Source organism: Chelonoidis abingdonii, chromosome 4 (genome assembly GCF_003597395.2).
Source record: "Chelonoidis abingdonii isolate Lonesome George chromosome 4, CheloAbing_2.0, whole genome shotgun sequence".
NCBI classification, from domain to species: domain Eukaryota; kingdom Metazoa; phylum Chordata; order Testudines; family Testudinidae; genus Chelonoidis; species Chelonoidis abingdonii.
Genome location: NC_133772.1, coordinates 70295280 through 70317753, shown reverse-complemented (window position 1 = coordinate 70317753; position 22474 = coordinate 70295280). Strand labels below are relative to the sequence as shown.

The 22474-nt window shown below is 41.2% G+C and overlaps 1 protein-coding gene across 2 annotated transcripts in view; it reads right to left on the bottom strand.

Annotated features, from left to right (window-relative positions):
- The window catches only part of PDHX (pyruvate dehydrogenase complex component X), a 100317-nt gene extending 78468 nt beyond the window's left edge, over positions 1 to 21849 (bottom strand). Inside the window, exons 1-3 of one of the 2 annotated variants that reach the window (XM_032770679.2) lie at positions 21663 to 21848; positions 13482 to 13565; positions 1679 to 1779 (exon numbers count right to left, since the gene is read on the bottom strand). In XM_032770679.2, coding sequence (XP_032626570.1) covers positions 1679 to 1779; positions 13482 to 13565; positions 21663 to 21804 — 327 coding nt within the window. In that variant the 5' untranslated portion in view covers positions 21805 to 21848. Of the gene's footprint in view, positions 1 to 1678; positions 1780 to 13481; positions 13566 to 21662 lie in introns of both variants that reach the window. The other variant, XM_032770680.2, reaches the window with a different exon arrangement.
- Positions 21850 to 22474: the final 625 nt, after the last annotated feature.

The following is a 22474-nucleotide window of genomic DNA, read 5'->3' as shown; positions in this document are numbered from 1 at the left end:
GTTACATACAATCTATTCACCTTTCTAGTCCTTCTTCCAAAACACAGACTTGGCAGTGCATGCCCACCTTTAGAAAAAAACAAAATGAAAGTATCAGAAACAGAGGCTAGGAATTGAGGGTCTATTTCAGTGCCCTCTGAAGTCACTGATCCTTCCATGTCCTCACTGGATTGAGCCTTGTAAGAGGAAAGAGGAGTTTGAAGAATTAGAGTGGAGTTCAGCCTAAATTAGTGGTCTTGGAACAGCTGAAAATACTCAGCCACATGCAACATTGACACATTCCACCTCCAGACAATCCAACCTCTTCTGGATTCCAAAACACCTAAGTCAGAATCAAGATGTCAAAACTGAAGTTTTACTCACAGTCATCCCCAAAACAACTCAGAAGGAGAAATAGTGTTTGGCGATTTCTTCAGCACCTTACATAACAAATACAGGACTCTCAACTGCATTGTGAATCCAAAAGCTTACCACAAGAATCAGTTATCTACATGTTGAATACCAATGATGTGTTCTTAGTAACCATGTGACATCAGATTTATTTATTATTGTTTATATTACAGAAGGACCCAGTCATGATCAGGACCCCATTCTGTACAAATGTGGAAATGGGCCCAAAAAGTTCATAATCTACAGTTTAACACTACAGAGCTAAGTGAGGATGGGAAGAGACAAAATTGATAAATATCAAAGATGATGATGTAATTAGGATCATTGTCCTAAAAAACTTTTAACAAAAGGAAGTCTTGAACTTCTAAAGTGCAAAACCAGAACATGATTGCCATTATATAAAACCTGTGATTAAGTAAAATGGAGAATGTGATTACTATTATTTATTCTTTGCATTTTGGCAGCAATTACAGGCCCCAGTGAGACTCTGGACCCCATTGTCCAAGACTCTGTATGCACTTAGAGGATATTGTTCCTTCCTCAAATTGTTTAAAATCCGTCTGTCAATCTCATCTGCATGGGCAGGCTCCCAGACACGCTCAAAGCCCAGCTGTTGCTTATATTAAGACTGCACAACAAGGAACTGAAAAAAAGACTCCCCCTCCCCCCCCGACACACACACAAACAGAGGATATCCTTTTCCCCCATCCCTCTCCCCTCCAAACAGGCAGAGCAATCAAGGTGATGGTAGGTATTCCACATTAATTCCAATTATTTCCTACCTTTGGCTATTCTAATATTGCCTTATTTTCTCTGAAATCCTGCAGATGTTCTATTTTTAAAATACATTTTAGGAATATAGGAATTGCTATGCTGGATCAAACCCAGGGACCATCTAGTCCAATATCTTGTCTCCAACAGTGACCCCCCACCAGATGCTTCAGCAGGTAGATAGTGAAAAATTAATTAGGTGTTATTCCTAAATTCTAAGTAACTAACACCAAGAATAAAATTTAAATATTTGATGGTAGCAAGTCATAAGGCAACAAAATGTACAAAACCATAGGTTATCCTCATAGGTGAAAATTACACTTATCGATAACTTTACTAGTTCAGCACTTGTACGTTTCCACATATAAAAGCTATTCCATAAGAGTGTGTTGGTGTTTTATTCTGAAAATGAGGTGACAGACTGAAGTTCATATTAAAATAATTTTTGAACTAACATGAGAGATGACCTCAACTCATGACAAACGACCTCAACCCTGCTAAAGAAAGTTCATCCTACCATTATTTTAGCCAATATGCCATCATCACTTGACTCCATGGTTACCACTGCTTTGTCCGTTTCGATTTCACATAATGCATCTCCTGCATTTACAGTTTCACCTGCAAAACACGACATGATTTTAAAATACTGTAGAATAACTTCCTTTTTTTTTTTTTTTTTTAAATACTGTAGAATAACTTCCTTTCAGAATACAGTTTTCCAGTATTGTAAGGATGGTTAAAAATGCAGTAAATAATATTGTACTTTGAAACTTCTGAATAAAAATCATTGCTTTTTTGTAAAGTGTTAATGTCGTTAATTACCCATGTTTGTGGTAAATATTCAGACAGACAGAACAATGAAGTGACTTGCCTTAGGTCACAATCAGTCAGGATCAGAGTCAAGAAGGCAACCCTGAAATCCTCATCTCCAGCCTTTAGCTGTAACTGCTAGCCATTGATGAAAATGGTGATTTAAGTATCTCTTAGTATATTACTGGTAACAAGCAGCATTGTCTTAAAACGATATATAAGACAATGTTGTGCGTCTGTGTGTGTATATAATACAAATCGCTTGTGTATATAAACACACACACACACGGAGGCAAGTGTTATTTTGAATTTATAACAAAGAGTTAAAAATGAAACTGGACTCCACTTATTACAGATATATCAATAAAACTTCAAGAAATAAAAAAATATTCAGATGGCAAGTTTGTCAGTTGTTTTCTCTCGTTATAAAATCCTGAACAAGCAAGATCTTTTAGAAATATACATCTTTTGTGAAATGAAAATATGTATGTGTTTTAGAACTGGATCTGCATGAACTAGACAAATCTACTGATTTGATCAAGTTATACTATGGTTTTCCTCTCCTTTTAAGCACAGGCATGCCTGCTATTGCATGATAACAGCCCTACGAGCCTGGATTGTTCTGACAGATGAATGATGACTGGATACCTGCCATTGAATGAAATTACAGTGGGAAACCTGGAGAGAATCCAGAATGTTTTGGCCTTAAAACAGATGCTTTTCTTTACACAGCACTGGAGAAAAAGTACAATTATGTATCAGGATTGTAGGTACTGTATTTTTAATTAAAATGCAAAACACAGGCTTTAACACTTTTCATAGCACAGTAAATGAAGTGACATTATGATATCTCTAATTTTAATTTCCACTTGCTCTCTGAAGCACTTAAACCTCAGAAAAATTACTTTGACACCTACGATTTCTGCTTATGTATGTGACGTGCAGATATTTGTCTTATTTCCTGTATTGTGGGAAAAGAGAAAGAGAAAGAACTGCTATATGGTTTGGATGACCTTTACAGTAAGAAACAGCAGCAATATTCAAGCCTCGATTAAATAAATACTACCCCAAGGTTCTGTTGTGGGAACTCTCAGGGGAGAAAAGATGGCCAATTTCTTTGTCCACTCAAATATATACAGGGAACTTAGCACTTCATTATTTCATTTTCAAAAAGAAATCTACATTATGACACATTCAATTGCAACAGAAATTAGTAACTGGATGGCTACTAAGCCTTTCAACTCTAATTCACAGTGGTTTAGTTCTGTTAGATGGTTATTTCATGTGGTTTGTTATAACTTATACTACCTTAGACAGCTAGCTAGGTATTTACTAAATAAAATGGACTCATTCCTTAGCTGTGCCAATTCTGTGCCCAGCACAGTTGAGGGGGGCAAGTGACATCTTTATGCTCTCTCTCATTTGACTGTGACCGATCGGTGGCCTACTCCCAGCCCTGGGGCCACTTACAGTAGCCTTAGAGCAGTTTTATTTTTAAATTTTACCTTACAGCAATAGCTCCAGCAGTACAGGACTGCCAGAGCAAAACAGCGCTCCAGCAGTGTCCCCACTCTCTCAACGTGCCTCTTACTCTGGCAGCTCAAAACCTTCCAAGATGCTTGGGAATTCCCCTGCACTGGGGACTCTCTGGGAAACTGGTAATGCTAACTTTTCTGCCTCTTGGACCCACCATAACAGCAGCCAGTGGCAGAGAATTTGACGTAATATCTATTTTTAAAAGTATGCTGCAATATAGCCTTTAGAAATCCCTGTCACTGGTTCAGTAACTCAGTTCAATGAATGGCAGTGTGATACCTCTCAGCAGGGGCTGCCAAACACATGATACATCCTAGCAGGTGCCCAATTTGATGCCAAGTACAACTCAAAAGATCAGCTTTCTGACCGGAAAGGATTGGAAAGCAGAGAGCTTTGCTGAAAATTCTGATTCCCAATGCTTTCTAATGGAAAAGCTGATACTTGGTATCATAAAATTGTTCAGATGGCTACTCTGTGTGAATATTCATTATAATTATAGTTATATTCATTATAATTATTCAGACACTTTGAAAACCATTGTTTTCAGTGGTTAGCTCCTTATTTTAGAGCAGTGGTTCCCAAACTGGGGTTTGTGAACCCCTGTTGTAGGGGGTTCTTGGGAAAAGATTCCCTAATGGCAGACAGAGCTGTCCATCCCAGGCAGCCTGGGGACTTGGGGACTTCCAAGAGCTAAGCAGATGAAAGTAAGCATATCTATCACACTGAGGAGATTTAAACTTCAAGACTCCTTATACAAAATAGAAAGGAAGGTGGATTTTTTTGCTGTTTTTTAAATTAAATAGGTTGCTAGTGATGTTTTTAAATTATTATGAAGAACAAGTTTAAGCTTCATTGTAACATGCATTGTTTGCCTGGACTGCTCAAGACCTGAATGCTTGTATAGGAGGAACTTAGTTGGCTTCTTAAATACCTTCATGCTGTTTCACATCTGATACTCCTTGATGAAACTTAAGAGCCAGAGGCACCAGTACAGGGAGGCGACGAGGGTCACGTGACGCCCCCATGTCAGCACGCTCCCCTCCCCCTGCCCCCCCACAGGTGCCTCCTCTTTTTTCCTGGCAACCCCCGCAGGCCCCTCCACTTTTCCAGCAGTACCCCCCCATGCCCTAGCCTGCATGGGGGCTTCGCCCCCGCACCCCTTTTTTCTACTGGTGCTTCTGATAGGAGCCTTATCTTAGAACAGGCTTAATCAAAAGTGATACAAGCTACAAAAGTGAGATCTTGGAAGAGTGTTGCTGTTTTCATCATGTAATAAAAATACTGTAAAGATAAATTATAATTAATATATAGCATGTAATAAGCATGTCATAAAAACAAATTTTATATTTCCAAGATCACTGCTTTTATAATTTATGCTGAGGTAAGAGAGAAAATCCCTGGAAATATTCATTTTTAGGAAGGGGTTCACAAGACTGACATTTCAGTGAAAGGAGTTCCCGGTTGTTAAAGTTTGGGAACCACTGTATTAGACTGATTACTACTCTACTACGCTGGAGTTTTCCTTCAAATTTAACTATGTCATTTCCAACAGAGATTCAGTAGCCTAGATGCAGTAAGATGGTAGTGACAGTCCAGTTACTAGTGGACAAGTGTCCAAACCATAAGACACAAATTGCACCCCTTGATGCATAAGGATTGACAATGGAGAACTCCCTTCTCTCAGTCCCTAGAGATAGTCCCTCCAGTTTAGAACACAGTTGAGTTATACTGTATGGGGAAGCATCCACTGATGCTGCCAGTTCTATGTACCTGACTCAGGATAATCAGAGGATTGTAGTCTCCAGGGCAGTCAATCTGTCATCTTTCACCAGTACTAAATTCATACATAAATATCTTTAGAATAAAAAGCAGTTTTTTAAGCAATGGACTTCATTACCCACAGGAACCAACAGAAAGCTGCATTAACAATATGGGGAAAATAGTGAAGCTGTCTATTAAATACAATGTGTTTTCTCCTGCTGAAGTGAAATCATTTGTCTATACTGTGCAACTGTAAAAACAAATATTAGATATTTACACTTAAAGAGCAGGAACAGTGACCATAAAAGTATTCTAGTGACCCCTGCTGGTTATATGGGGGAAAACCCACACATTTCCACATGCAACATAACAGGTTTCCCTTTCCAATCTTGACACAAAGTAAAACTATTTCACCATGCTTATTTCCCGCCCCCACAGGTCCTCACATCTCTTTGTCAATTGCTGGAAATGGGCCATTTTCATTACCACTACAAACAGTTTATTTTCTCTCCTGCTGATAATAGCTCACATAACGGATCACTCTCGTTAGGGTGTGTATGGTAACACACATTGTTTCATGGTGTATGTGTGTGTGTGTGTATTCCTACTGTATTTTCCACTACATGCATCTGATGAAGTGGGCTGTAGCCCACGAAAGCTTGTGCTCAAATAAATTTGTTAATCTCTAAGGTGTCACAAGTACTCCTGTTCTTTTTGAGAATACAGACTAACACGGCTGCTACTCTGAAACCTTTCCAATCTTGTGTCTTTCCGTTTATTTTGAAATGTGGTACAGTATAATGTTTATTTTTTCAGATATAAGATCAGTAAGACTATATCACTATTAGTGCCATTCAAATCATATATATCAAGTCATTGCAGAATGAGTCATTTATGAGAATCGCTTAAGGGTGATAAATTTAGAAGCATTACCCCACTTTCCTTTTTTCCCTTTTTAAAAATCTAACTACCCATTTGCTTTAACCCTTATTACACTGCTATTTTCCAGACTGCCAGACAAAAACAAAAAAAAACAAAACAAAACAAAAAAAAAAGGTTCAGAACTAATTATTATCAAAGATGAACTAAATGAGCCCATGTATCACATTCAGATTTTTTAAATGGAAAGATCTCATTGTATTCGAAATGTTAGACTAATTTGTCTTTGAGTCCAACCTTTAATTAAGAGCAATTAATATGCACAACTGATTTTCAGATACTTATCTAGGGAAGCATAATAGGGATTGAAATAGCTTTCTATAGCACACATGGAGGAATTGGCATAAGACCTTTATAACAAGAAATAACAGTTGTACAACGGTTTTAAAAGATTTTATACTTTAAACTGTAGTTATAGACATAATATTCAAAAGAAAGAACCTAATCTGCTGTAGAATATAGTCTCCTGGTTATCAGAAACTCGTGGTTAGTTATGTTACATCTACACACTACACGTACTAGAGCGGCACAGCACCCTGTAGCACTGCAGTGTAGTAGGGTTGCAAGGCATCCACTTTTCAACTGGAACGCCCAGTTGAAAAGGAACCCTGACAACTCCGGTCAGCACTGCTGATCAGGCCACTAAAAATCCAGTCAGTGGTGCAGCAGGGCTAAGCCAGGCTCTCTGCTTACTCTGGGTCTGCGCAGCTCCTGGAAGCAGCTGGCATGTCCCTGTGGCCCCTAGGCACAGGGGCAACCAGGGAAGCACTGCACACTGCCCCAGCCCTGAACGCCAGTTCTGTAGCTCCCATTGGCCGGGAATCTGCCTGGCCACCCTGCGCCCAGGAGTCAGACATGCTGGCTGCTTCCGGGAGCCGTGTGGAACCAGGACAGGCAGGGAGCCAGCATTAGCCCTGCTGTGCCGTGAACTGGGAGCTGTCTGAGGCAAACATCGCCCAACTGGAGCCCAAACACCCACTCACACTCCAACCCTTGCCCCAGGCGGAACCCCCTCCCATACCCTAACTCCCTCCTAGAGCCGCACCCCAACCCCCACCTCAGCCCTGAGCCCCCTCCCTGAACCCATACCCCACACTCCCCCCTGCACCCCAACCCCTGCCTCAGCCTGGAACCCTCTCCTGCAACCCAAACATCTCATCCCAGGCCCCACTCCAGAGCCTGCATCTCCAGTCAGAGCCCTCACCCCCTCCCACACCTCATCCCAGACCAATGGAAATGAGTAAGGGTGGGGAAGAGCGAGCAACAGAGGGAAGGGGGATAGGGTGAGGGGGGGGTGGCACCTCAGAGAAGGGGCAGGACAAGGGTGTTTGGTTTTGTGCAGTTAGAAAACTGGCAGCCCTACAGTATAGACACTTGCTACAGCAACAGAAGGGAGGTTTCCATGACTGTACTAAATCCACTCCCTTGAAAAGCAGTAGCTCGGTCAACTGAAGAATTTTTCCACCAACTTAGAGTTCAATACCAGGGCTTAGGTCAATTTAACTATGTCTTTGGAAGTCTGAATTTTTCACACTCCTGAGCAACATAGCCTAAGTTTTAGATGCAGGTTAGGCCTTAGAGAAAGACAATGACAACAGCCCTGAAAGTTGTCTATCTGCAAATCATTAAACCTCATGGAGCTTCAATGTATCCATCAGTAAAATGGGCATAATTATACCTACCTAAGTCTCAAAAGTGTAACTGTGAGGGTTAATGTTTGTAAAAATACTTTGCTCTTCTGCAGTACCTCTGATCTGAAGTTCTCCAAGAATTTTGTCAAAATACAAACTGAATTTTGACCTTGAATAAGAGTAATGATTTCTTAAGTGTAACTAAATTTGGGGAAATATATAGTAATAGTACTTTCCACACAGTCAAAGCACATACAAACATTAAGCATGCTGATACTATGGTCATAAGGGCCATATAAGTTTGAGCATTGGCCTGCTAAACCCAGGGATCCTTGAGGGGGCCCATTTAGAGATTTAGGGCAAAAATCTGTCTGGGGATTGGTCCTGCTTTAAGCAGGGGGTTGGACTAGATGACCTCCTGAGGTCCCTTCCAACCCTGAGATTCTATGATAAGTACCTAGCCTAATTTCTAAGTCATGTTCAACACTTCTGTGAGGTACCCAGTCACTGTAAGTATTATCCCCATTTTCTAAAAAAAAAGATATTGATACAGAAAAAATACACTTAAAAATACACTCAAGACCACAGAAGAAGTCTGTATCAGAACTAGCATTAGACTTCAGGAGGTCTTCGCTCCCAGCTCTGTGCTCAGACTATACCGATCTCTAAAGTGAAACTAAGGTGGTCTTTAGAGCCCAAAATATAATCTTACTGGTCCCTAAAGCCAAGCAGGGCATAAAGGTACAACTGCCAACTTTACAGCTCCTATTGGGTCATAAACATGTTGCTTTCCCTGGACTACATCATTAAATTTAAAATCCAGCCTTAACTTGAATTTTCATGGAATCTGGTATGAGACAGCTAAAAAGAAACAGGTTTTCTTGATGACAGTGTGTGAACCAATGATTCTTCTGATTCAGCCTATGGAGCTAGAGCACTCTCATTTACAGCCAAGGCATGTGAAGATACAAAATACTGCAAAGGTCATTCATCTAGCAGAGCCAACACATTCTAATAAAGGTCAATTACTTTTCAGGTGACAGACGTCAGAGAGAAAGAGATAAACGAGTACCCAAAATATCTTTTCATGCAAAGTAAATGGGTTTTGGAAATGAGTCTTTCCAGATTTAGAGATACATCTAGGAAACTTAAATTTGTTCAATTTCCATTAGCTTTAAGAATAGACTGTCATTTAAATTATTAAAATGTCAGCCCTGAATACTCACCATAACGGTTCCTTGTCTTTCATAATTTACTAGTAGGAAGAAATATAAGAATTCATACCAAATAGCTTGTAACTTCATCACAGTTCAGGGCTAGCTGCACTTTTGACACTGCTCTGGTCTCTCTCTGAGTACAGGCCAGCCAGGTTTAGGCCTTGAGCTTTCACCCCTTTGGGGTGAAACATGTGACTCTCCCACTCTTAGAACTGGGGCCCTGGGCTACAGCCCTGTGTGTACCACCTCTAATTACGCTTAATGGGTCCTGCGGGACTCAGTACCTGCAGTTCTTCCTTGTGGGAACTGAGACCAGCAGTAAATACAATGAACCAAACAGCTCTCTTAAAACAAAGTATTGTTTAATCCTAACAGCAGGAACACAGCATAACAAGAGAAAGAATTTTGAAAGCAATAAACCAATTTATACACATAACTACCTTAGGCTTATCTACACAGCACGTTACAGTTCAGCAAGCCTGGGTATCAATCTGCACCTCAACAGCTTGCCACACACCAACATCCTATGCAGATGATGTTGCAGTGCAGTGAAAGCCCCAGAAGGCATTTTGGGGTACTACTACTTCAAAGTGTAATATGCTAAGAAGCACTCCAGGACTGTCACTTAACTCTAGCAACGTCCATATGGACCATTACTGTGCAGCAAGCTGGTGAGTTGAAGATTCATAACCTGGCTTGCCACATGGTAGCCTGCTGTGTACAAAAACCTTTATTTAAGAGTTAGGCAGGCCTATTTTACCCCATTCTCCCAACCCTCTGGAGTCTGGGTTTCAGTCTGCTCCCCAACACTATCTGCCTAAGTCTCCCCCTTAACCATCTGTCCTACTGAAGAATGTGTCTGTCTCTTTAAACCCTTTGATAACTAACCTACCCACCCCTTCCCCCCCACTCCGCAAAAAATCTCAGGGTTGAGACATTCCTGGAAAAAACAGTTGAGCAAGCCCAGTGGGGAGGATGTGTCTATTCAGCACATTATAGCCAATGGCTCCAGCACTGCCCATCCAGTTTTTCAGAAGTTTGTTCACTTTCTGACATTATTCAATGAACAATGATAAATATTATCTGGGCTATTGCTCTCTTCCTCCTACCTGCAGGTAAACAGTCTCTTTGGTGAATTAACCCAATTTAGTCACACAATGAAGCTCCTAGAAATAATCACACAGAACCATATAAAACATAGTATTCATAATTATAGGCAGGTCCAAATCTAACACAAACACTTTGCCCTTACCTCCCCCTCCCCCCACCCCCAAGCCATGAAGTCTGATTTTCAAAAGGTGCTAAGCAGCCACTACTGTAACTGAAAGCAAAAGAAGCTGCACGTACTTAGCACTTCTAGGGGAATAAATAAATCAAGCCCATAGTGTGAAAGGTCACAAGATAATAATTAAGACAACTAAGACCTTGTCTACACCACACAATTGTGTCAGCAAAAGGCAGCTTTTGTCAACAAACCAGTGGAGCTGTTCACACTACAATGCTCCTTCCACCAACAAAACTCTCCTGCTTTGCCAACAAAATAAAACCATTTTGACAAGAGGCGTAAAGCTTGTTCCAGAAAAGTCAGATCGACTCATCTACACTATCAAGTTTTGTTGCCAAAAACTGCCTTTTGGTGACAACACAGCAAGAGCATACATACTAAAATGGGACTTTTGTCACGAAAAATGCACAGTTTTGGTGACAAAAAACTTCCACCTGTATGAGAGATTTTTGTCTTTTCTCCTCCCTTTATTGTTCACAAAAAGCCATCGTAGACACTGCTGATTATTTTGTCCACAGAACTGGCTTCCACCAGTATCCCACAATGCCTGCCCTGATTGCTCTGCTTAGTGTTTTGATCTCTGCTTCCCTGCAGGCATGCACCCCCACTTTCAAAGCTCCAGGAAGTAATGGTGTGCTGCTCCTTTCATAGATTCATAGACTCTAGGACTGGAAGGGACCTCGAGAGGTCATCGAGTCCAGTCCCCTGCCCTCATGGCAGGACCAAATACTGTCTAGACCATCCCTGATAGACATTTAGCTAACCTACTCTTAAATATCTTCAGAGATGGAGATTCCACAACCTCCCTAGGCAATTTATTCCAGTGTTTAACCACCCTGACCTTTAGGGAGTTTTTCCTAATGTCCAACCTAAATCTCCCTTGCTGCAGTTTAAACCCATTGCTTCTTGTTCTATCATTAGAGGCTAAAGTGAACAAGTTTTCTCCCTCCTCCTGATGACACCCTTTTAGATACCTGAAAACTGTTATCATGTCCCCTCTCAGTCTTCTCTTTTCCAGACTAAACAAACCCAATTCTTTCAGCCTTCCTTCATAGGTTATGTTCTCAAGACCTTTAATCATTCTTGTTGCTCTTCTCTGGATCCTCTCCAATTTCTCCACATCTTTCTTGAAATGTGGTGCCCAGAACTGGACACAATACTTCAGTTGAGGTCTAACCAGCGCAGAGTAGAGCAGAAGAATGACTTCTCGTATCTTGCTCACAACACACCTGTTAATGCATCCCAGAATCACGTTTGAGGAACAAAGAGCAAATCTTTGGAATGCTCTGGTTCTGCCCTGCATTAGGAACAAGCAGAAGACAGACTGCTGCTGTAGGGGAAAGGAGGGGATAGACTACTCTGCTGCTTTGCCATTCCTCAGCATGGAGAGCTCACAGAGCTACCTTTGATGCTGCTCTTGGCATCTGAGGGGGCTGTGGGAGAATTCGGAGAGAATCGCAAGATGCGCAGCGATCAGCTCTTCTTCCCACAACACTGCACTGTGGGACACATACCCACGGTGCATTGCTCACACTATCAATGATGGTGCCCCCAATGTGGACATGATCTGTCAAAGGAAGCAAGTGTGAACACCCTTTGGCGATTTTTGTTTTGTCGATTTTTGGGTGTTGACATAAGTTTTGTCAACAAAACTTGAACTTGGTTGTTTAGACAAGCCCTTAGTGTCAGTGTAGAGACTGCATTCATTACGTTGGCGTAACTGGCCTCCAGGAGGTATCCTACAATGCCCAGTGTGACCATTCTGTTCACCATTTTGAACTCTGCTGCCATGCAGCCAGCTACACAGGCATGCATCCCTTCCCCTTCAAAGCCCCAGGAAATTTTGAAATTGCTCAGCATGCAGAGCTCATATAACTACTGCCCAGCTGAACACACCAGCTCTCAGCAACCAACATGCTCTTGCCAGAACTACAGGGAAAGGGGTAGATCTCCTTGGTCTTTGGGGAGAGAAGGCTGTAGGAGAACTCAGAGGAAATCATGGAATCAAAAGATTAACACTGAATCCTGTTTTCTCAGCCACTAGGAGCACAGTGGCAAGCAGGCAGGATGGGCTGCTCCTGGGACATAGGTGGAGGACTCCTGCTGTGCTGTGAAAAGCCAGGGAAGGAGGTGGGGGCTGATGTAGGGGTGTCCTCCTCCCCCTGCCAGAGATGGCTGCGCTGCAGGTTACTAGAGCAGTTGAAAAGCAGCAAGCAAGCAATCTAGTTGGATGCTAGTGGAACAATGGGATTGAGAAAGTGACGCTGTACCTGCCCCCATGAGGCACTGCAAACCCTTCCCAAAGCACTCTGCAGCCATTTGCATAGTGGGATAAGCTACCCACAATGCACTGCTCTTGGGGATGGACTCCACTAATACAAGAAGTCTAGTCTGGACATGCAACAGCAGTGTAATTCCAGTAGTGGCTGTACGTCAGCTTAACTTGCATCAACAAAACTAGTGTAGCCAAGACCTAAGTGTGTAGCTTAATGATTCTAGTGCACCAATGATGGGGTATATACCTGCCCTTAAAGATTCAAATAAAGTTTAACTAGCACAAACTAAAAGTTTCACACTACATTGATATGGAAATATTACCACATACAGAGGTTTCTTTCGCAAAACGCAGTTTAAACTCAAATTGCCATAAGAACTTCGGAATGTAATAACAGATTTCACAACACCTCTGAAGTTGTCTAGGATTTCTAGATTGGTGAATCATTCCAAAAATCATTTATGATATTTCATGAGAATCTATTCATGTGTACATTATGAATAACCTACAATATTACTTGTCCATTACTATTTTTTTTTTTTAAAAAAACACACACGCTCAGAAGCGGAGTGTGAAGATGCTTCTTGACTTGACAGTTAAGAACATATTTGCAAAAATATAAAAAATGTTAAAGTAACTTAGAGGTAGTTTTCAGACTGTGACCAGCGAACCAATTGTCCATGGATCTCGTCCTTGATAGGCAGCAGGAAGAAACATTTTTGAGAACCAGCAATTTGTGGATGGGGTATTCGGTAGAGAGTTGGCACCCAGTAAATGATCCTGCTCTTACAAAATAGTCCACATAATGAGTTGGAGAACCAATGCATAGCTCACTAAATTTGTCATTTTAGATAATTGTCTCTCACCTTCCTTTTTTAGCCATTTCACAATATTTCCTTCCTCCATTGTAGGAGACAGTGCAGGCATGAGTATTTTAAATGCAGGAATACCTGGAAAACAAGACACTGGAATTAACCACTAAAACCTTTGCTTATCACATAGTTAATACAGTTGTGATCTCTGAGAAAGGAAAGAAATGAGAGTTAAAAGCAAAATGAGTGAACGGGCAAACAATCCAAGGAAATAAATAAAAATATCCACCTTTATTCTGTAATTCATTAATGTTAATACATCTTACAAATCTGAACTTGTTCATTATTGTGCTATAGACTATTGAAAGAGAAAATTATTACACTTGTAAAGAAATACTTATGGAAGAATGCTTATTTATTCAACAGCAGAGATAAAACAAGATGTATTTTTTTCATCTTTTCCAGATACAATGTGGACCTTCTCTGCAAAGTGAAAATATTGTAACAGAGATCTAGTATGCTTGCAGGCTATAAAGATTCATAGATTCATAGACTCTAGGACTGGAAGGGACCTCGAGAGGTCCCCTGCCCTCATGGCAGGACCAAATACTGTCTAGACCATCCCTGATAGACATTTAGCTAACCTACTCTTAAATATCTTCAGAGATGGAGATTCCACAACCTCCCTAGGCAATTTATTCCAGCGTTTAACTACCCTGACAGTTAGGAACTTTTTCCTAATGTCCAACTAATCTCCTTGCTGCGTTTATAGCCCATGCTTCTGTATCATTGAATGGGCGGTGCTAAGGTAGGTAACAAGTTTGCTCCCCTATCTCGCTACTCCTTTTTAATACCTGAAATTTATTGGTCCCTCTCGCTCTTCTCTTTTCAGACTACAACCACTTCCTGATCTCGCCTCTCCCTCAAGGTCTTGGAGAACATGACCTTAATATCTTCTTGCTCTTTCTCTGGATCTCTCTCACTTTCTCAACTTCTTTCTTGAAATGTGGTGCCCAGAATGGACACAATTCCTCAGTTGAGGGCCATACAGAGCGCAGAGTAGGATGTTAAGCAATGATTCTCTCGTCTTGTTTACAACCACTTGGTTACTGCAGCAGAATCACAGTTGTTGCTTTTTGTGCACAGTTCATACTGTTGCTCATATCTGCTTGTGGTCTCACTATGACTCTAGATTTCCTTTCTGCCTACTCCTCCTAGAAGTCTCTATTCCCAGTTGTATTGTGTTGAAACTGATTGTTCGATTCTTTTAAGTGGAGGCACTTTGATTTGTCTTTATTGGACTTCATCCTTTTCTTCCAGGACCATTTTTCCATTTTGTCCAGATCATTTTTATTTTGGACCGTGTCCTCCACAGCAGTAGCAATCCTCCAGTTTGGTATCGTCCGCAACTTATAAGCATACTTTTCTATGCCAACATCTAAGCAGTTGATGAAGTATTGAACGAGCCGGTCCAACCGACTGTGGCACCCCACTTGTTATACCTTTCCAGCAGGGATGGAAGCCATTTAATAATCACTTCTGAGTACGGTTATCCAGCCAGTTATGCACCCACCTTATAGTAGCCCCATCTAAATTGTATTTGCCTAGTTTATCGATAAGAATATCATGCGAGACCGTATCAAATGCCTTACTCAAGTCTAGGTATACCACATCCACCGCTTCTCCCTTATGCACAAGGCTCGTTATTCTATCAAAGAAAGCTATCAGATTGGTTTGACACGATTTGTTCTTTACGAATCCATGCTGGCTGTTCCCTATAGATCTTGCACAGAAAGAGGAAAACAGAGTTCATTTATTCGCTAAAGACTCCGTAGATCCACACCCAAGGGGTCATCATCCCTAAAGCACATGAATTGTAAAACTGAGTTGAAGTTATACATGGTTCATGCTCCCAGAAAGTCTGCAGTGCAGAAATATAAATGAATTTGCTCCTCCCTTCTATTCCCTAATTAGTTCTCTCTTGCTCCAAATCAGTCAAAGAAACTGACCTCTCGTTGCTCTGGTACTTTAATTATTTAACTTTAGCATTACTCGTTATTTTAGCATTTGTAAAGTGAATCCAGAGACAACTACTGATCAAATTGTGTTTTGTGGCTGTATTTATCTATAGGGATTGATAATCTTTCTTTCTGATCACTGCTGGTCCGGGACCAGTGCTTAGAAAAAAGTTACTGGTCCTGAAAACATTTGTACTAGTTTGCCAAACCCTGTTTATCCTTGAGAATATGTGAAGTAGTGCACTTCACAGCCTGGGTCCATGGCTTTGTTTACTCAAATATTTTCACTATGTTATACTATGGACCCCCAGAATTAGAAATTATCACTGTATATGACTTGAAAGCTTTCATAAAATACAGACTTGGTTCCACTTCTAACAGTCTGTTTTGAGACACTGGCATCAATTATATATCAAACCTGAAAGGCTGAGAATAAAACATGGTAATAAGGATAATGTGATTTAAAGTTCTTATGTCATGAACATCCAATAATTTTATTGGATGTTCATGACATATTTTTTAACGTTTACCACAACTCAGTTTCCACACAAGCATTTCTTTATTAGCCCAAAGGCCACTTGGTGCTGGCTACATCCAAAATATAAGCATATATACCTGTATTCTAAACCTTAGTAACAATAACAGTTACGGTATAAGCACTGGCCAAATACATGCAACCAGATCTGGGCCAGAAAATACCTTCTAATCATGGCATGGCTCCAGAAGGGCAAGGAAAAGCTTTGACAAAGAACCCCCAGAAAACATTGCTGCTTTATATAACAAACAAGTAATGTCTTTGACGGTTAGTGGACCTTAGCTAAAGTAAGCCGAAGCAGTTTAAAGTACACTCTGCTTTCTTCAACGATTTCCCCTTATTTCACTTTGTCACACTTTTCCCCAGCTACTGACTAAGCATTTCTAACCAGTTACTTACTGCGCCTGGTGTCCACTTAACCATGTTTTGTTTATTTTGATAGCTTAGCCCAAACTTTAAATAAGATAACACTGGTATTTCCAAGGTCACTATGAGTTTAACACAAACAAACCACATTTTTCATGAGTTTATTCTTTTTGGTTATATGCTTCGGGCCTATCACTCGTTAAAATCCAAACAATTTAAAACCATTTAAAATGCCTAATCTGGGCCTATACAAATAGTAACGAGTGGACACACATCACAGAAAAGCAGAGATCTCTAGCTTTCCAGTGATATATAGAATTCATTTCTAGCCATGATGGCTCACAAATACCAGATGTTAAGCCTGGTCTACACTTAAAACTTATACTGGCATAATGATGTTAATTAGGGGGTGCGATTTTTTTAAAAAGCTACTATATTATAAAGCCTAATGTAGATACCCATACCAAAATAAAAGTGTTTTTGCCAGCGTAGCTTATGTCTCTCCCGGAACTTTCTAGCATCACTAGGAGCAGGACAACCCTTATGAAAAGCTGGTTGAGAGCAGGGGAGGAGCTAGCAGGTCCCGAACTCACTAACCATTCCTTATACCCTTGTATAACATCACCGTCACCGCACTTCTACCGGATTTTTCATCTGGAAACACAAAGTGTTTTGCACAGTTGGGTTTAAGTATTATCTTCTTATTACGGATGGAGACGCTGAGGTCCAGATCCGCAAGGGACACAGGCGTTGCTCTGCTCAGCGTTCCAATAACTAACCCCTAGAAGCCAGATGTCTAGTGGAATCCTCAGTCCTGAGATAGGTACCCAAGCTTTCCACACAATTCATAGGGAGAGTTAAGCACCTAAGACAAGGGTCCTCAGAAGCCACCTAAGCTTGCTAGGAGCACGAGGCCCAGGAAAGGAGAGGGGCTTGGGTGTCTAAGCAACTAACAAAGCAAATCTGGCTGATGGACTGGAGATTAGTGCCTCCCATCACTCAGGATCCTTAGCTGCGAATCCTCTTGTAGAGCTAGGTACTTAGGCCACATCAGCTGCTTAGAGAGCCCAATGTCGTAACAGCCAAATCATCTCTCTCTCTGCCTCTCCTGCTCACCATTCTCACACTTGCCTTCCATTTCCCTGTATCCCTAGCCATTTTTTGTGTGTAGGTCTCTGCATCTGGCTCTTCAGCTGCAGGGTTTGACAGGTATAAGGCATGCTGAAAGCACACCTACAGGTTTGGGCCCCATTAGCAAAACAGGCATTCCCCACCTCCTAGTTTAAGAATTTTGCCTTGTGGTCTCTGAGACCTGAGCAGCTCATTAGCTGTGGGATAGCATCAGGACATAGGCAGCTTTGTGAATGCCAACTGGTGGAAACTTGGGAATCATGGTCTCATCCTACAACTTTACCATCCAAAGTGGAAAGTCAGTAGGAGCAGAGCAAACAGACTTTTGATGTCATTTTCTTAAGGCTGCTACAATCACTTCTGGACCAGATCATACAGGCTTAATTTAATTTAAGCAATAATCCCAGTTGTTTATTACAAACAATTAAAATTAGGATGAGTGATTCCCTTTCACCAAAAACAAATCTATACTCAATAATCCTGCCTTTGCATTAATAATGGTTAGTATTTATGTAGCACTTTCCAGATTCAACCATCAGCTAATTCCTGGGAGGTAAGCAGTATACTTATTTTATAGGTGGGGAAACAGACACGTTTCAGTGACTTGCAGAGAGCTTCACTGTGGTGGTAGTGGAGCTGGGATTAGACCTCATGAGTTCTTGGCTTCCGGTTCCATGCTCAGTCCACCAGACCATGCTGCTGCCATCAATATTTTTATAGCCATGTACTGTTTATTTAAGGCCATTTCTATATCTACCACCAATTGTATTTAAGAGAATCAATTTAAAATGTTTTTTAAACACAAACCAACTGCTAACTTGAAATCCTCACTGAGGCCATAACACTTCCATATTTGGTGACCACTTTAAGGGTTATGTTCCTTCTAGACATTAGATTTAATTTAATGGATTTGAAAAATCCTGTGGATTTGCACTGCACTTTTTCTTCCAATGCACTGGTCAGAACTTCTGTGCTCACTGCTTATAATTGTTTCACCTGCCTTGAAACGGGTAAAGCAAGTGCTTTGTCAAAACAGAAAAGCTGCAGTGAACTAGAGATAAGTGCCACAGCATCCTCAGCTGAAATGCTATTTCATAGCTTCCTACATTACCCAGCCACTTGTAAAGACAAAATTTACTACGCTTCTATATCAGTGCAAACATAACACAGCAACAGCTGAGATATAAAAAACTACATTAGGGGATCATTTTCTTCTCTCTGTGAAAAAAGTGCACTAGTGTCTTCCCTCATCAGGATTCTAGCCCTATATTGCATTTAATGTGCAGCCTTACAGAGTTTTAGAATGCTCATTACCTGTTCAAATATAAATGTAGTATAAACCAATTTGCTGCTATCATGAAGCAGATCTAAGCTTCATTACTTTGACTAGTCTACATATGTCATTGCTGGAATTTCATATCGCATCTCTCTGCTTATGGGAGCTCATCATGTGAACCAAAGAGCTATAGTAGAGGGTTGGATCAATGCCAGAATAAATTACCCAGTCACATTTCACTTCAGCTCTCTCTCTCCCCCTCACTGCGCATCTTCTATATTCCATGAGATTCAGACACAGCTCATTCCCTTAATATTAGTGCTTATTAAAATAACATTGTTCAAACCACTCTAAAAATAACACACTTGCACCATCTGCAGGTTAGAGAAAATACAGATCCTATGGCATATGTACCTCAGGAAACACTATAGCAAGGCTAACGGCAAGAAATGTTAATACTGCAATTATGGACTATAGTGGGAAAGTGTGCTTCTCTTGGACTGGTACAAAATGGGTACAATTTGAATTAGTCTATTTTTGCTCTAGAATCTGTTTTACGAAGCCTTCAGTTCCCATGGATATAACAGGAAAATCTTGAAATAGAAAAAGTCATCACAATTATTTAAAGTTCTAGTCTGACTTTAAAGAGCCTGTGATATGTGACACAGTGTAAAGGCAAAGAAGAAATGAATATTGGATACCAGTGACTCCCTAACCAGCATTTACTATCTGCAGGCAGATGTTTGATCGATCAAAAGGCTCTCCTTCTTTCCTACTACCTAGTCACATTAACAGACAGCTGAAAAAGCATTACTTTCCCACATAACATCCCTTTGGAACTGCAGTAATAGTTTATCTGAGCATAGGGTTGCCATGCGTCCAGTTTTCGACCGAACACCCGGTTGAAAAGGGACCCCAGCAGCCCCAGTTGGCACCGCTGACCAGACTGTTAAAAGTCTGATCAGCAGCACAGTCTGGGCCCAGGCTAAGGGCCTGCCCTGGCTCCATCCAGCTCCCAGAAGTGGCCTGGAAGTGGAAAGGAATTGAGACAGCTGTGATGGGAGCTGCTTATTTAAATAGGAGTGGAAGTGTCACAGCGAAGCCACTTGGAGCTTTTTAGATCTATGAATTAAATTTCACTTATTTCTGATTATCCCTATAGACTTTATTCTACAGTTCTTACCCAGGCAAAACTTCAGTTTGCTGTGTTTTGCCTGATTAATGATTCCTGGTTCCAGTCCTATTTGCTATATTGCTTGCCTAAATAACAGAATTTAGTTTTTTGTCGTGTGTGGGTGGGTGGGTGTGCATGAGGTTTGAACCTTTTTTTTTCCTCTTGACATCTCTCATTTTCTGGGGTGTATGTCTAAATTCTGTAGTAAAATGAACATTTTTTTTTATTTCAAACCACATTAAAAGGATTGTCTTAAATAAGAGCTCAGCTGACAAGTCTTTCTACCTGTGTCTTTCTTCACTTGCCAAGGCCTGTGTTTTGCACTTACAATAGCACCTTTCATCAAAGGAACTCAAAACTCTCTGCCGTTTATGGAACTCAATTTTATATAAAATCTCATTCTCTTGTGATAAGGATAAGTAGCAGTATCCCTATTTTACAGCTTTGTTGGGACACTGGAGCAATGAAGCATAGAGGAAACAAAGTAATTTGCCTGGTGTTCCATACCAAGTTATTAGTAGAACAAAAGCAGGGCCATGACTCCCATTCCCTTGCTCTAATTGTTCTAAAATCAACTCATACTTGCCACCAGTGAGTGGATTACTTTTTAATATAGTGAAAATTACTAGAACAAGGAGGAGCATTTACTTCCCTTCTGGACTGTTCTGTCAGAGTTCTCTCAGTCATCAAATTATAGCAGAATGCAAGTTTTCATTTTTAAAAAATAATTAGGTTTCTATCACTTATGGTTGCAAAGACAGTACTCTTGTCTGCTTGATTCTACATATGTACAGCTTTTCTGCTGCTGTTGCAGCTTATAGCTTCTCAAGTAGATGCAGAGAAAAATTGATAAGACTGGCATGTTTTGGTGAGGGTCAGTGATAAAACTGTCAAGAATCATGTCACTTTCACTCTGATATTTAGGAAAGCTATGAGCCTCCCTAGAGGCAGGTAATAGGACTATTCACTGGGAAGGAAGACCCAAAAATAGACTGTGGGGAAGAGAAATCCTCCCTTCAGAATGAAAGGTTGCTCCCATTTTAAGTTCTACATTTGATCCTCTAACTTGCACAGAATGCTTTCTTTTGTTTTACAGGTTTTCAGACAATCTCACACTGAAGAATTTTTTTTATAAGGAGCCAGGAGTAGAAAAATGGATGGAGGTAAATCACAGAAGGAATTTGGAAGTTAGAGGACTTTTAGAAAGTACAGTTCTCGGTATTCTTTGGCCACTCAACTCAAAAGCAGCCACAACTATCATTAGAAAATAGTCTAAACCAGTTCACCATACACTTTGTGCTCTAGACACCAAACTTGACGCCATACCACCATCTTCCTTTCTCCCCATGCCTTGCATTCTCATCCTATTTCCACTAGACAAACAGAGCATCATTATCCACCCCCTTCCTTCTCTTTCACTGGCTAATCATACAGTCCACTCTGCTTCTCCCCCCGCCAAACCTCCACACCCCAACATTACTGCTCACTCACTTCAGTAGATACGCTCATGGACCCTCTCCTCTGTCCAGGTCACCCACTCACCATCAGACCCTGCTAGCAGAGATACACTGCCCTAACCACAAGCTCCTCGCAGACACCTGACCTCTGTCATTACCATCCACTTTCCTTGCCTTTGAAAGTCATTGTTGTCCCCCGCACAGCTGCAGCAGGTTCTAACAGTGTCACAGGCGGCCAACTAAGAACCGCCTGTTAGTGACTGAGTCCAAATACTCACCCAGCAGCTCGTGGCTCCTGTGCAGAAGCCTCCAGCCGCCTCCAATGCGGAGAGAAGCACAAGCCCCCGCCACTAGTCTCCCACCAAGGAGTAGCTTGACCATCCCTTTGCTGCTGCAGCTCAGCCACAGGGAGGCTGCCATCTTGCTCTCCTCCCACCCAAGGCTAGGGCTGTCCTACTCACTGCCCGAGAGAAAAGATAGCCCCGCCCGGCTCACACAACTGCTGTCCACCCCTAATTGCCTCAACACAAATACACACCCCCTTGCAGCCATGGCTGTTGTGTGCTCCCTTACGGGGGAACCCACTACTGCTTTCCCGCGTATAGATAGAGCAGGACTAGCTACCTCCCTACACAAGCCGAAAGACACACACATTTCAATTCAAAACTCGTTATGATCAATACAAGCTAGATGAGCGTTACTGAGGTACAAGGGTCAGAAATTCATTTGTCGAGCACCTGCCTAAGGCAGGGCTTCAGGTGGTGGTTAGCGTTTGATTTCCCCTTAATATCCTTCGTTTCACGTATTGCCAAATCTAAGCGTTCAAAAATCATCAGAGCCCCAAAATGTGATAAACTTGAAAAGCTTGATTTTTTAAAATAATACATTTGGGGGTTGTTTGCTATCTAGTTTATGAGCCGTTGGGGTTTACTGGGATCACATGTTCAGGCTCTCCTCCGCCGTGACAAAAGCATTTATTTTATTTGTTAATGACAAGCGAGATTCACACCTAACTCCAGAAGCTGGGGATATAAAGCGAAACCCACAGTACAGTCACAAGCGTTGGCAACAGTGATTGGTACTTTGCGGC